General features: G+C 40.3%; 1 protein-coding gene across 2 annotated transcripts in view; it reads left to right on the top strand.

Annotated features, from left to right (window-relative positions):
* Nucleotides 1-16520, top strand: part of Anxa4 (annexin A4) — a 69972-nt gene that overhangs the window by 30151 nt on the left and 23301 nt on the right. For both annotated transcript variants that reach the window (XM_046432362.2, XM_046432363.2), the window contains exon 2: nt 4430-4484. In XM_046432362.2, coding sequence (XP_046288318.1) covers nt 4482-4484 — 3 coding nt within the window. In that variant the 5' untranslated portion in view covers nt 4430-4481. The remainder of the gene's footprint in view (nt 1-4429; nt 4485-16520) is intronic.

The raw sequence follows: 16520 nt of genomic DNA, 5'->3' as shown, positions 1-16520 counted from the left end.
TTATTGTAAGTCACAATATCATGTAACCCTACTCCATCTTCATCTTCTGCCACTCTTGCACTTGTTCAGGAGACTTTTGTTCCTCCCTCAAACACAATAAGCTTTTTCTGCCTCAGGGCCTTTGCACTCTGCTCATTGTGCATAAAAGTGATCACTTTCATGAATGGTAATTCAGCCCAGATATTATCTCTTCAAAGACACCTTCCAGATCCCCATCCTGGCTGGCTCCTGGCTGGTAACTTATCTTGTGATCCTCCATATCATAGTAAATATTTTCATCTTTGTGAACCCTATGATGATCTCTGTTACAACTACTCTTGTAGCATAAAAGTGGCTATAGACTAAATGGCTGTGGTTATGAGGCATAAGTCTCTTTATAGAAACTGTTAAAAGATTAAATTATAAATCTGGTTTTGCAGATCTTAATTGGATTTTTTTTTTTTTTTGTGATTCCAGAATCAGGTTAGCCTAAATCCGAAATGGTTCAGCATGCTCACTCTATAACATGGGCAGGTTTTATTTATAGACAGAGAAAAGAAAGTGATTTGCAGAAAACAAAATGAGGCCAGGTGCCGGGATGCACACCTGTAATCCCTGTGGCTTGAGAGGCTGAGGCAGGAGGATTCAAAGTTCAAAGCCAGCATCAGCAACTAGCAAGGCCCTAAGCAACTAAGTGAGGCCTTATGTCAAAAAAATAAATAAAATAAAAAGGGATGGGGATATGGCTCAGGGGTTAAGTGCTCCTGGATTTCAATCCCTGATAACAAGAAAAAAAAAACACCAAACTGAGGTACAGAGACAGCCCTAATGGTTTTTAGTCCTCCTCTTATTTGAAGATGGGTTGAATTGTTGAAAGTTAGTCATCTATGATTGGCTAAGACTCAGCTACCTGTTATAGGAGTAGGTTACCGTCTGTTTGCTCTTTAAGTTAGGTTACAATTCACTGTGTGGATAAACTTGAAAGCCAAACTTAGGATGTATTGGGAGCAGCTTTAGAACAAACTTAATAGCACTGAAGTTTAAATTTCATGAAGATTTCACATATCATGAAGTATTCCTCTTTTTTGGTCAACTATTTTATAATGTGAAAATCATCATTAGCTTGTAGGTTACAAAAGCAGGATTTGACCCATGAATGATTGTGCTTTACTGCTCCCTGCTCTATACCATTATCCTTATGTTATATTTTTGCTGCGCCCCTCCCCTGACTCAGGCAATGGCAAGGCCCTACTGAGGTGGATGGCGCAAGGCGTCCATCCTCTGGAGGAGCGCAGTATGTTTCTGGGAATGGGCTGGTTTGTTTTTGTATTCCTTTAATAAGTATAGTTGCGATTTCTCATATGACCATTAAGTATGAAGGAAAAAACATGACTTTCTCAATTAATGCAACTACTTCTAAAGAATAGATCTGTTTGCTCTAAATGCAATGATTCAGCTGTGGAGCGTAAATTGTTAATGTCTAATGAAAAATTCCCTGTATTCCTGTCAAGGAAGTTTTTGAGAAATTAAATTAAAATCTAGAGAAGAAAAATTAATGTTAAGAAGACAGATTAGTGCTTAGTACTGGGCAACTTGTTTTTGTTCCTGTGCACAGTGGTTTGTGCTCTTACTCTTGTTTGATTAAAATTAATAACAAGTCAACCACTTGCCGTAACCATGGCACCGGTTCCAGTCAGTAAGTCAAGAAAGAATATTCAAGGTATAGGCCAATAGTTTGGGACATTTCTAACTATTATTAAAAATTAACTAAGCAGAAACAGCTCAAAGGAAAACACGAACTGAAAGTACAAATGCTTGCTTATGCATAAGCCAAGATACATTCTTCTATTCTAATTGTAGATACGTAATATTTTGTTTCTTTGAATAATGATTCTTGTTTTGTAACCACAAAGTACTGTGAGCCTGCCAAAATGAAAAGTATATATGATCAACTTCACAAGTAAAGATTGGGATCAACGCCTTCACTTTGGTGTCTGTGTTGTTTCTCCACCCCCCTTTCACCGACTCCTCACCATCCGTTCATCTCCTGAGACCCCCTGTTGGAGCTGGTCTCAACATGTTTTTATTTTTCCTAGTGTCTGACATTATCTTATGTATTCATTTGTTTGTTTTTCTCTCCCTCTTCTGGTAGACTGTAAGCTCCCTGAAAGCAGGTTATTTGGTGTATCCACTGTATTATTTCTATTGACTGAAGCTGTGCCTGGAACATAAGAGATGGTCTATGAATATTTGGTGATTCAAAGAATATATTGTGGGAGACTGCCACGTCATGTGACCAGTGTTCTTCTTCTCCTGATTGGTTGAGGCTCTGTCAGTCACTTCCAGTGATCTGGCCACTCTTAAGTAGCTAAAGATGGTAGCCCCGATCTTGAGATTAGACATAATGCAAGCAAATGTGTCTTCTTGTGTGGGCATGCCTTCCTACATCCCCAGGGATTGAGCTACGCTCACCTGTTCTTTTGAGATATTACCCCTTACCCTGTTTGGGATAGAATGTTCCTTGGAAACGCCCTTTGTATGTCCCCTTCTCTTTCTCTGCCTTTGGGTGTGGCCTTCCTAAATGTCAGTCAACCTGCTGACAGCAGACATCATGAAGCTAGACTCAACCCCCTGAACCTGACCCCTTGCCTCATTTGAATGGCTTCGCCTCAATAAAGGGGTTCAGCATGCCCTCCTCTCTCTCTTTCTGTGGACCCTTAAGGTCAGAGGAGCCATCACAGGAACCCAAAGAAAAAGGTATCTCTGTCTCTTGTGTGGTTATTTGGTGCAGCCCAGTTCCCCTGGAGTAACCCCTGAGTGTTTTAGTCGCGAGCAATGTGGCATTATATAGTTCATGAGTCACTATATCTAATAAGGTCTCACCTCTAAGCATCTCATGTATATCATATTACAGGTGACACACCCTATCCAGGTCTTCCCCTCTCCCTGGCTGTTCCTATAGTCATCTCTCAAGCCTTCCTGACCTCTTGTCCCTCATTCCAGTCTCTCTCACTTGTGTTATATACCCTGATAAAGTGTTTCTTTTATCATTGCCTTTCTCAGAAAATAACAGCTTATCACTGTCTTTCCCATACCAAGCCCACCCCCCTCCTTTGGGCATTCAAGGCCCTTACCAATCAATTCCCCTGCTTTGCCAACCTGTCCCTGGGCCTACTCTATAAGGAGCCTTCTGCTCCTGCAGCCTCATTGTCACAGAATCTACTGCTCTTTCCGGCTCAGCTCTTTGCTCAGGAAGTTCATCAGAACCAGTTGGCTTTCCCTGTAGGAAGGAACTGGACCCCTTTAGAATGTGAGGTCAGTGTGCAGCAAATGGTGGGGAAACCAGGAAGCGAGGCACTGGGCCTGAGGAAAGCTGGAGGATGGTAAGTAATCAGGACCAAACATGGCAGAAGAGTTAATAAGTGAGTTAGGAGGGTCTTAGTTATCATTGAAAAGCGCTGCTTGGTTGGGTTGACCAGGCCAATTATTATTATTATTTTTTCAACCCACTGTGCAGACAAACATGTGGAGAATTTTGTTAAAATGAAGATTCGGGAAGTAGGTCTTGGGTGGAGGCCTGAGGCTCTCCATTTTTAATAAGCTCCCAGGATGCCCAAACTTCTGGTTCTGAGATGATTCTTTGAATGTTGAGGGTCTAATTAAATGCTCAGAAAAAGTGCTTTGTCCACGTGACTTACAGGAACAGAAGGCAGTCGGCCTACCCCTCCAGGGCCTGCCCATATGTCATGAGAACCCCACAAAGGAGTGAGCCCACAGCAAAGACGTTTCTTACATTCTAAACGACTGAAAGAAATGTAGGATGACTCAAGTCTCCTTGATGATGAAGGGGATGCTGGAAACTGAGGACAAAGCTGAATGTGTGAGGTGGCAAGAAAGGGAAGCAGCATCTTTAATCCTGAGATGGCAGTAAAAATAGCCGCTGTGAAAAAACAGATTCTAATGTTGGCTGGCTGGCTGGCCTGCACACACACACACACACACACACACACACACACACTGTAGGCTGAAGTGCTATACTTTTTTTTTTTTTTTTCCTGGTACAGATGGATTGTCTCTACGGAGAAGAGAGATAATACATCTGATCATCTTCTGATCTACCATAGAATACAGTTCAGAATCCATTTCTGGCTTGAGGACTAGTCATGGTACTTTACCCTATCAAAACAGCTTGGGTTGTTTCTGTCATGTGCATCTCCAAACAGAAGAGTATTTTGTTGGTACAATAAATGTGACTCTGATATCAGTTCCTCTTTAACGATTAGCCTGGTCCTTGTATCTTTGGCTAATCATTAGCTGTTCTTTTGATGAATTTATATGTCCTTTCCGCTTGGCCTTTGTCAAACCATAAGGTATCCTGACTCGTAATTATTTTTAAGGCCACTTTCCTCATCACAGTGATCTCACCTTCCTTTTTTTTTTTTTTTCCCAGAGGAACTTCTACTCACGTGACTGGACTCTGATCTTGGCATAGAACCGTGGCAATGGTAAGTTGTGGAGTGTCTCACCCTACCTAGTGCCAGGTACAGTCAGGTACAGGATGTGTATTCAAGGGACTGTTGATTTAAGCAAAGTGTTGTTTGCTCAATAAAGAGGAAGTAGGAGGGCAGTTCCTTTCTTTTTTCTTTTTTTTGAACACCATTTTAATTTTTTTCAGGGGTAGTGAGTAACTTGATCCTGAAAATTAATTCAAACAGAATTCTTTGAATTCTTTTGAATATAGAAATGAGAACATAGACATGAGTTAGAGTTTTCTCTCTGCAGAAGCGCATTGCATGATCAATTTAGGCAAAAGAAAAAGGAAAAGTAAGAGATGACTACTGTGACCATTTTGATGTGGCCCCATAGGGTCAGGCTAATCCCAAGGGGTGCTTCTTAGCAATGTGTGCTGGTCGTCTGCCTCCTGCTCTCAATTAGGATCAGGCTCCTTGGTTATCTGATCTGTGGGACAGGCATGAAATTGGATCCCTTTGAGAGTTCTGTGAAGTTCAGTACTGTTGTGGAAGGGGAGCCTTTTGGCTACAAACGTGGCTGTACCTAAGGTTGGCCATCTGTTCTTCTCCCATCCAAAGTAGGTTTCTGAATAGGCAGGGGATTTCGATCCCTGGTCTTCTGGGAAGAAATACTAGAAGAAGCAACTTATACCTGGAGAACAACTAAAGATCCTGATAGCTCTGGATGACTTCTTTTAGGAAGATGGATATGTAAACTATCCTGAACACATGGGAATATAATAATAATTATTATTATTATTATTATTAGTTGTAGATGGACATGATGCCTTCATTTTGTTTATTTATTTTTATGTGGTGCTGAGGGTTGAACCCAGTGCCTCACACATGCTGGGCAAGCACTCCACCACTGAGCCACAACCCCAGCCTCGGAATATACTCTTTTTTTTTTTTTCAGAGTAGAAATTAGAAGTTTATTAAAGGACACCAGAAAAGACTTCTCCCGGAGGAAGAAGGGGACCCAAGAGGTGGAATCCGTGGAAGGGATGTTGTCTCCCCTTTTTATAGTTTTGGTGATGGAATGTAGGTGGGAAGGCCCGAGGGGTGGGACACAGGTGGGCCAAAGAAGTAATCTGGTCAGGAAGGACTTCTGAGTCAGCACCTTTTTGCTGGGGGCTGTTCATTAACATTTCTTTGAGGTGGACTTTGGCCTAGGGCCTTTTCGGGACTTCATTAACATTCCATGAGTTGTCCTGCGTTTCCCGGAATCATTGCCAGCATGGCCTCCATTTTAGATTTCACTCGGCATTAGACCCGATTTATCTAACTACACTGACTACCTAACTTTAAATCTGGCTTCATTCCCCCCTCTAATTTGGGAACTCCTTACTGCTGTAAGGAAGGGGGGCGAAGAAGATCTTTCTGGCTTCTTCAGGCTGAAAAGGGACGATGTGGGGCAAGCAGTTTGGAGTCCCCCTTTAAAAATCGGGTCTATGGAGTGGTCCATGATAGAAGTCTGATTGAGAAGTAATAGGCTGGAGGGCCATTTGAGTGATGGATGGTCTATAAGAGAAACAAGAATTCATTAGTACTGGAACCATATCGATGCAGCAATAAATGCCATAGCACAGGAATATACCAATGAGTATGATGGCAAAGACAAAGACTAACAATGTTTTCTACCAGGAAGTACCAAGAACCAGGAGCTAAGATATTGTTTCCATGACAAAGTTGCTGAGGACATGGCTTCTATCTGAGCATGTAAATCTTTAAGGACATTTGTCACATTGCCAGAAATGTCAGGGATGTAAACACAACATTTAACTTTTAGGGTTACAGACGTTCTTTCCCTTAAGATATAGTTTAATAATTTAATGTCATCTGGTCTTGCAAAATCCTTTTACTAGTATGACCTCTGTGTCTAATAGAGAAATCTTTAATTCTGTTACTGAGGGCTGGATAACCATACTTGCAAACTCTAAGCCTACCTGTGTAAGTTAGAAATAAAGGCCTTAAACTAAAAACTACTCTGGCAGTTCCTTTTGATAGTTATCAGGCATTCCTGTCTGAGAATCTCTTTTGTAGCCTCCAGTTTACTTATTTTTGGAAGTTACATTTAACTATTATTATCATTTAAAATGCCCAGGAATAGCTGTGTTTTGGCTTTGACTGTCTTTGCTAAGTGTTTAAGATGAAGCAAGTCAAACTGACTTGTTTCTATCTATTGTTAACAGTCAGCTGAGTTTCCCTGGGAGTCCTCGGGAACTTCACAGCAGCTTCTCAGTTCAGCTAGTGCCATTTGCGCTGCTAGTGCCATTTGCGCTAGGATGGGTCCAGGCCTTGCTTGACCATGTGGCTTCCCTTGGAAGCATCAGGGATGTCTCCCTTTTCTGATGACCCTCCTCTTCACAGCAAATGCACTGATTGGCTTTCTGTCCTCCACTGGTCTCATTAATCTCCCTGATCGGGAGGTTATGTGGCCTAGAGTTGCAAAGCTCTTTGGAGAAGTCCCCTATTCCCTGATTCAGACTGACTTAGAGGGCAAGAGCCAAATATTGGTTTTCTTGGCCCTTTTAATTTAACTTTAATTTTAAAACTTAATCTTAAACATCCAGCAAATAAGTTTCAACAGCCTTATACTAAGAGTACTGGGCTTTAATGTCTATCTCTCTCTCCTGTAGGTGATAACTCCTTATCTTAAATTAACCCAGGTTGTGTGTTCTTAAAGCAGTACCTCTGCAAAACATTAACAGGCAATCTTAAATCATTTATAAGAAAACTACAAAATAAAATTATCAAGAGTAAAAGCATATTTAGTTCATGTAATAGCTACCTTGAATTTTGGTAGAGTTATACATTATAATCCCTTGTTTGAGATCCTGGTAATCGTGACAAAAACCAACTTTTGGACACAACTTTAAATGTACTGAAATCTGGCCTACTTCTTCCATAGTCACTTTCACATGTAGTGAGATGGGACAGAGCCTTATCTCAAGTAAGGCAGGGCTCTTCATAAATCTTAAGTACTGTAGTTCTGAAGCTGATCTTTGCTTTTTAAACATCATTTTACAAAGCCTACATAAATTGTTGTGAACTTGAGCAAACACAACATAATATCACATCTAAAACATGAATTAAAGAAAAGCTGAAAGCTTTTAACCTTTTGTAGAAAAGTAGTAATGTACTTTTGTGTTTTGCAATAAAACCTTCACACAGATTAGGCTCTCATTAACTTAAAAATACATTTAAATTGTATCTCAGTGTAAAAAGTAACATAGAACTTTACATCTTATGGATAACAAGTCCAGTTATAGAACACAAATGATATAAATAAATCAACATGTTTTTCTTTTTAAATCTAAAATTACCATACAATTTTAGAACACCAGCTTGATATAATGCTCTTACTAAAGCTTCTACCTTACAGACTTGTATACCTGGAAGATATGGACACATTAACACCACAATTACATTGATGTTTTTATATTAACCAAGTTTAGCTTTTAAAGAAATAACATAGCACAATTCTCTAAAACAACAGCACTTGTTTGACCAGCTGTTTAATTTCTTTAAGATTACTTGCTCAAAAACTTACACTTATAAGCAACTTACACAGACCTTTTTATATCATTTACTTAAACCCTCTTAATCATATAGACTCTTATCCAGAAACACGTTTTCCCTCTATTAAATCCATATCTAGAACCTTCTAGTTTCTCTTTTTTATCTGTTAACCTCCTTCTGTTCACATTTTGAAACAATACTTGTAAATTTTTGAATTTAAGCAGATTTAACATTTTATTAGGGCCTTTTTGAACATCTAGAAAAACTTATAAACTTAATTTTAAAGACATCTTTACTTTCATCTGTTTACCCAATTTAAATTGAACCATTTGAATCACGTGAATCAAAGATATTTGGATCCATTTTTTAATTTTTTTATGAGCGCTCCTCATCTGTCAATTGTCATATCACTGCATGATATATACACACATACAGACATACCGACATACAACACATAACACAAGTGTAACACAACACAATAGTAAAGGCCTTGTAGCTTTTTCAGGTGAAATCTCATTGCAATGTTTAAAAAAAACTCCAGTTGATCAAAAATAGAACTTATCAGAAAAACATTAACTTGTCTGTAGGATCAAAATCATGAGCTCAAAAAAAAATACAGAATCTAAGAAAAAAGCAAAAGTCCTAGAAAAAATTGACCGGCCAGTAATTAGTAAATGCCATATAATTTACTTTTTGGTTGGGGTCTAGTTTGAGTTCAGGTAAAAAGATACTTTAACTCTTTTCTTTTTCCTTGGGCCTGAAATCTGCCCTCTGTTGAGCCCCAGCCTTCTTCTATTTGCATATCAGCTTAAGTCCTGGCTGAGGTCTGGAAGGAACTGGGAAAACTGGAATTCTGAGCAGAAACCTCATACCTAAGGCATTTTAACCATAAGTCACAATTTTCAGGTTTGGATATTGAAAATTATGATACAAATTTAAGATACAATTTACAAAATTTCATACCTTTACATTTTCCTACACTAGAAAAACTTGCTCACACAAAACTGAAAATAGGATCTCTACCATCAGAAGAAATTTCTTTAGGATCATTAAGTCACTTCCTTTGTTCTGAAGTTCCTAAAGTAGTATTAAGTTACATTAAGTCATTTGAAAAAAATCTTAAAATAGAACCACACACTACCATGTATATCCAAAATTAAGCTTTAAAAATTTAAGACTGTTGCTATTCAATGTTATTTCAATAAGCCAGACCAACGTTCCAATTCAACATTTTTCCTAAATCTTACACACTGAGGGGAACAGATACCATATCATAATTTACTATCCTTGCCCAAGTTAATGCACTGGTACACCTAGTGAAATCTTCTCAGGCTACCCAGTTCAAAATAAAACTAAATGATTGGGAGTTACTTGCCAACTTGGAAGTAGAGTTCTTTTAATTTTCTATCCTAAGTATTTAAGTTCTCTGGCATGAATTATCTGAAATCACAAACTAAACAATTACCTAACCCCAACTTTTAACTGCAAGATTATGCAACACTTCAAACTCATTTAGATACCAGGTTGTTACAATAAAAAATCATCTTTTAGACACACATTTAGCCAAGATCATCCCCAAGAAACAATCTATAATAACCTTTAAAATAGAGAGACCAGATAAGAGAAAAATCTCTCCAGGTTTTTAACTTCCATTTAATTATGACTCCTATCAGTGGCACCATAGATTTCCCCATGAGTGGACCAGATGTTTTCACAGAGGGGCAACTATAGGTGTAAAATCAAGGGTCTCAGTGTGACTGACTTTACTGCATTCAGTGTCCCTTCTTTTTAAGTGGACAGAGATGGAGCAATCCTTACAGTGCAGGGAAGGATGAGGAAATTCCCCAAAGCGAAAATGGCTCTGGCAGCTGCTGGGAGTACCTCAGTTTCCCTTTTACTTACAGGATTAGCTCCTTTGGATAGATCCAATCCCAGGCAATCTGGCATATCTCTTAACTTTCCAGTAGATTCAGTTTTTATCTGCCTTAGGTCTTGAAGGGGGAAGGGGTTATGTACTTTGATCGGTCCAAATTTTTCTGATTCTTTTTCCTCAGTGAGTCCAAGATTTTTTTCTCTTCATGGCAGATATCATAGCTAAGTCTACTTTACACTGTTGGCATAATTTAGGATTTTCCCTTAGAGCAAAGAAAATCTGAACATACAGCACCTCACACCATTTCCTTTTTTGTAAATTTTATCAAACTGTAAAATTGTGTTAAAATTGATATTTCCCTCTGGTGGCCAGGTTTCTCCATCAGAGAGTTTGTATTGAGGCCAGGCCAAGAAAATGAGGCGCTTTTTCTTGAGCGTCTGAGGTTCAAATTTATCCCAATTTTTCAATACACAGGCTAGTGGTGCACCTGGTGTATTGGAGAGAGAGAAGCTCCCGTCTGAGTGAGAAGAAAACAGGACTCAGGCGCCCGTGCCGCGCCAGAGAAAACTGTTCTCATTAGGGACGTCTCCCTAAGTTTGAGCTTCCTAAACGGTCCAGAAAACCCGTCTCTCACCTTGCTTTGCCAAGGGGTTTCTGGTCCCCTTTAGCAAAGTGCTAGGGTCTCAGTTTGCCCTGTGCCAGAGACCCTGGGAGGATTCAGACTTAAGGGCATTACTGCTTATCCTCCCGGCCACTAAAAACCCATTGCAAAAGAGAAACATGCACTCTTTTGTTGCCTTTGCTGTGTAGACTAAAGGAGCCGCCTAAGTGTTGTAAGGTAGCAGATTACCGGAGGAGTTGATTCTAAAAATGCCTCTCTAGTAGCTTAAAGAGAACACAGCTCATTTAAACATTGGGGCGGTAAAACAGACTAGTGAAATTTACCTATGCATCTTAGGGAACCTGGGCAGATTTTGCTAATTATCCCATGCCTTTCTCTCAGTCCTACAACCTGAATTGCTAACATTTCTGACCTGCGAAGGAAGGGGAGCATCCAGGAGGAATGGATGCGAGGTTGGGAGTGTTGCATGGCCCATACGGAGGCAAATGTGATTGGGGCTTTCCCTCAGTGCCATTCATCTACGGATCACCCTAGATACCCCTGAGGGCCGTCGGAAAGGGGCTCAAGAGAAAGGAACCTTAGGAATCGTCTGAGTGTAGCCCAGACCGGAATTCCGCAGTTGTTCCAAACTCCTTCCTCCACCTCCACGCATCCGAGGCAGATCGGGATTCGGGACACTGTGTACTCACGCCAATTGCTCTCCGGGCCCAGACAGAAAAGTTGGAAGCGGCTTTGGCAGAACCCAACATGCCTGCTCTGTATTGAACAGGTGATTGAGAGCTGCCTAGGCCGGGAAACCTCTCACCCGAGTCTTGAAGAGTGGCGGCTGCACTAATTGCGTTTAAGTAGCCGTCGGGTGCCCACCTTACCCTCCAGAAAGAAAGAGAGAGAAAGATGCACCTCAAACAGACATGGGGTGCGTGCACTTACCTCGGTGTAGAACCTCGGTGGGACCTCCAATATGTTACCGCTGGTGACGAGTTCTTGCTTCCCCAATGTTGAAGAATAACACCAAAGAAGCACGCCGAGGCAAGGTCAGAGTAGAAATTAGAAGTTTATTAAAGGACAGCAGAAAAGACTTCTCCCGGAGGAAGAAGGGGACCCAAGAGGTGGAATCCCTCGGAATATACTCTTAAAAAATGTTTTTTGCATTTGACATTCCAGAATTTTCTTCATGATCCCTGACACTCAAAGGCTTATTCATGTTTACTCCAAATCTCTTATGCTTTAATTTAAAATCCACTTCTTGTTGCTTGATTCTCTTTGGACACAAGAACAATTATTCAGAATGTTTATGGTGTCCTTTCTGTGTTCTGGGTGTAGTACTAGGATCTGGGGACTCAACATTAGTGGATACTATTCCTATCTTCAGCAAGCTCACAGCTTTCCTCTACATGAAGACTGTAACCCAATGATTTTTTGGTGTGCTCTAGAGAATCACCTCAGTTGTTTCCCTCTTTTCTTTAGAACCTGTCTTTCCATCATGACTGTCATTTCACTGGACAGAGTAAGGTCATTTTTAAAAGAAAAGAAAATCACATGATACAGCTACAATGTTGAAATTCCCCACTATTTAATATCATTTTACTTTAGACCTTACTCTCATGTAAAATGATTTTTAAAAATTTTTAGTTGTAGATGGACACAATATCTTTCTTTATTGATTTATTTTTATGTGGTGCTGAGGCTCAAACCCAGTGCCTCACATGTGTGATACAAGCACTCTACCATTGAGCTGCAGCCCCAACCCTGCAAAAATGATTTTTAAATAGTAGTAACAAGAAGGTAAATAACATTTTTGAATTCTGGGTGTTTTTTTTTCCACTTAGTATAAGAAAATGTTCAAAATAAAATGATAAATGAACTAGGATACAAAAGTTATATATTCGGGCTGGGGATGTGGCTCAAGAGGGAGCGCACTCGCCTGGCATGCGTGCGGCCCAGGTTCGATCCTCAACACCACATACAAAAAAAAAAAAAAAACAAAGATGTTGTGTCCGCCAAAAACTAAAAAATAAATATTAAAAAATTCTCTCTCTCTCTCTCTCACTCTCTCTTTAAAAAAAAGTTATATATTCACTCCAATCTTATGCTTTCTCTTATCTCTATGTTAACATTTATTTATATTACATTTTATAGCATATTAAAATTGTTTACTCTAATACTAGACTAAAATTATTTACTGTAAACTATGGGTGTTTAATTTTCTTAATTCTTTAGTTTGTTTTGAATTTTCTGATTCTCTACGATGACCATATATCTTTTGGGGCTTTTTATTTTGATTTTTTGCAGTACTGGCTATTGAACCCAGGGGTGCTCTACCACTGAGCTAATGCCCAGCCTTTTTGATTTTTAATTTGAGACAAGGTCTTGCTAAGTTATCCAGGCTGGCCTCGAACTTGCCATCCTCCTGCTTCAGCCTCCTGAATTCCAGGTGTGTCTCACTGCTCCTGGCTGGCTGACCATACATTTTTTTTAATATTTATTTTTTAGTTTTTAGGTGGACACAATATCTTTATTTTACATTTATGTGGTTCTGAGAATCAAACCCAGTGCCTCACGCATGCTAGACAAGCGCACTACCACTTGAGCCACATCCCAGCCCTGACCATACATTTTAAAAGCCATTGTATTCAAGTATTTTAAATGATTTTTATGAGTTATAAGTTGCTTTTAGTGAGATGCATAGACTTTAAGGTTGCTGGTAGAGTTTTGACCAGATTCACTACCCAGGCAGCCCACTCCTCCATCAAGACAATACCTTTTATCCCTCCAAGAAGCTCCTCCATGCCCTCCCAGGTCAGTCCCCTATCGGCTCTGCACTCCATCCCATAAACACAACCACTGTTATGACTGTCATCTCCATAGAGGAGGTTTTCTTTTCTAGCACATCCCACAAGTGGAATTAAAGCACATGACTCTTGTGTCTGACTTTTCTCTGAGCATTATATTTTTTGTAACTCATCCATGTATCTGTATGAGTTGTCGTTTCTTCCACCTTTCCTTTTTATTGCTCATTAGTATACCACTGTATTGTACTAGAATCTTTCTGATGTTTATTGTTTTTCTTATTAATATAATAACAATAATACTTCATTGATTATGGTATAGCACCTACTTCTTCCTGCCAGTCCCCCAACCCCAGTACTGGAGATTGAACCCAAGGGCACTCTACCACTGATCCCCAGCCTTTTTTATTTTTTTGAAACAAGATCTCACTAAGTTGTTGAGGCTGACCTTGAACCTGCAATTCTCCTGCCTTAGCCTTTCAAGTAGCTGGGATTGCATACGTGAACCACTGCTCCTGGCTGGCATAGCACCTATTTCTAGCTATTCACTTCTATCATTCTTTTCTACATGCTCTCTGTTTCCTTTGCCTACTATTACAATAAGCCTTCCTGGGATGGATGAAAACCCATCTTGCCTGAAGGTTAATGGTACCTTGTGCCCCTAGAATTTAATTAATACAGGTACTTAAAGGACTAACAAAGAATAATTTTTTTGCCTTAGTTTTCGGGGGTGGGGGGAGAAGAATCACTTAGAATGCAAATAGATAAATTAAACTGCCCTTGCAAGTCCCTCTATTAATTTATCTTGTTAGATATTAATTTTAATCCCATAATAGTCCCTCAGCAATGCAGTTTGCTTTACACTTGAATACAATGTCTGAGTACCATCTACAAATTTTTCAGTACTGGAGCTGAAAAAGAACCTTGTGAAATGTAACTCAGAAAGCTGCCTCAGGGCTGGAGATATGGCTCAGTGATAGAGCTTTTGCCTAGCATGTGAGAGGCCCTGGGTTCAACCCCCACCACCACAGACACACAGTCACACACACACAATCTCATGGAGGGGCAAAGGCTGTTAGGCCATATTGGAATTTTGATAGCAAATCATCAATTTGCTTATTATTAAGGATATACTGTAGAGGAAAAGAAGTAAGGTGCCTGTATTAGGTTCAGAGAGCTGCTGTAACAAAGTATCCACAAAATGGGTGGCTTAAAATCATAGAAATTTATTGCCTCACAGTGTTGGCAACCACAGCTCCAAAATCAAGGTGTCAGCCTGGCCCCTGCTCTCTCTGAGACCTATACGGAAGACCTTCCTCACCTCTTCTGAGCTTATGGTGGTTTCCTGGTGATCTTAGGTGTTCCCTGACTATCAGCTGTGGAACTCCAGTCTGTGCCTTTGCCATTATACTGCAGTCACACTGTATCTGTCTCCATGTGGCTCTCTTCTTATAGGATGGCATCTTAACTATGTTGCAACGACCTATTTCCAAATAAAATCACAGTCTGGAGTTCTGCGGGTTAGGACTCTAACATGTCTTCTCAGGGATACAATTGAACTGACCACAGTGCCTGAGGAGGCTGGTGTCATGGACCTCTACTTTCCTCTGGTCAGTTGTATAGCGGGTAATGAGTGAGTTTTGGACATTGACCATATCCAGGACACGAAAGCCTGGTGTTTCAACAGAGGCCCATGCCCTGTGGTACCTGGGGCCTTGGATGGGCTCAATGTGCCCACAATCGGCCAGAGCAGTCCAGGCCAAGACAGTCTAGCATATACAATTCAAATTTGATTTGTTGGAGAACTACTCCAAGGATATGAAAATCTTGCAGTCCTTTAAACTTGTAGCATGTCCTTAGATCAAATTAAATTATTAGAAAGCTTTAGCTCTGTTCTACACTGTTTTACCACCTTGTACCAATGCTCCGCCTTGTTTCTGCCTTGGCATTGAGGAATGCTATAAGAAAAAGACAAAAGAACTTCATTATTATATTTATTATGGCAATGTGGTTAGAACCATCTTAAGTGATGATGATGATGATGATGATGATGATAATGATGGCAGTGATGATAGCCATCTAATTTCTTTTTGTTTTAGTATTTGCTTTTTTTTTTGGGGGGGGGGGGTTCTGTGCTAGCTAAGTGCTTTCCTTAATTATCCTATTGCATTATTATAACAACCCTGTAAGTTGATATGCCCTGTGAGTTGATATATTCCCAATATACAGGTGAGAAAAATGAAGGCCACACAGAGAGAAAGGATTGGTGACACAATTCAGGCCCAGGTCTTTCCCACACCAGTGCCTGTGCTTCTTTCCACTGGGCTTCTCACTGCAGCAGGGGCTGACCACTCCCTCTATCTTTAGCCTCTGGACAATGTACTCTCCCGGGTTTCCTTTTATCTCCAGGGCTGCTCCTTCTCAGTCATTCTTGATGGGTTTCCCTCTGCTGGACCTGTAGTGTCCGAGGTCTTGTCCTTATCCTCTGCTTTCTCCCTGGGTCATCTCATCATATACTGTCCACTTGCTGAGGCAACCTAAGTATATTACTTTAGACTTGCCTTTCAGGACTTGTCTTGTATAACTTTAATTTTTGACAACTCCACTTGGATGCCTAATGGACATCCCAAACTTCACATGTTGAAAATAGAACTTTCAAATCCCACCCACCCCCCACTACCACCCCAAATCTGATAGTCCTCCTCCAGTTTTCCCCATCTGGGGGTGAGTGATATCACTCTTCACCCAGATGCTCAAAGAAAATGATAGAGAGTTATACTTAATTCTTTTCTTTCCTCACCTCCCACATCAGCCCATCAGCAAGTTCTGTCGCCTTTGCTCCAAAACATGTGCTGAATCTGCCTGTTTATTTCCATCTGAGCTATTTCATTCTAGTCTAGCAACACTTCCCACTCCCAATCTTGGCCCAGACTCTCAACTGGTCTCTGCATCTCCCTACAGCAGCCCGAGTGATCTTTTTAATGTGCAGATCAGATCCCATGGCCCCATCTTCTTCCTTAAAACCTGGCGGTGGCTTCCTCCTTCCCTTAGAATAAAATGGAAACTTCTTATCCAGCTCAGAAGGGCTGCCTTGCCCAGACCCCAACCTGTGTCTCTAATTTTCCTTGCTTTTTTCTATCTTTAATTTTTATTATGGAAAAGTTTGAATATATGCAAAAGTAAACAAGTTATTATAAGGACACTTTGGCACACCTATCGGTAAT

Source organism: Marmota monax, unplaced genomic scaffold (genome assembly GCF_021218885.2).
Source record: "Marmota monax isolate L192 unplaced genomic scaffold, Marmota_monax_Labrador192_F-V1.1 WCK01_AAM20220418_F8-fsc00106, whole genome shotgun sequence".
NCBI classification, from domain to species: domain Eukaryota; kingdom Metazoa; phylum Chordata; class Mammalia; order Rodentia; family Sciuridae; genus Marmota; species Marmota monax.
Note: the sequence above shows the minus strand (reverse complement) of the source record. Positions and strands in the feature narration are given on the sequence as shown.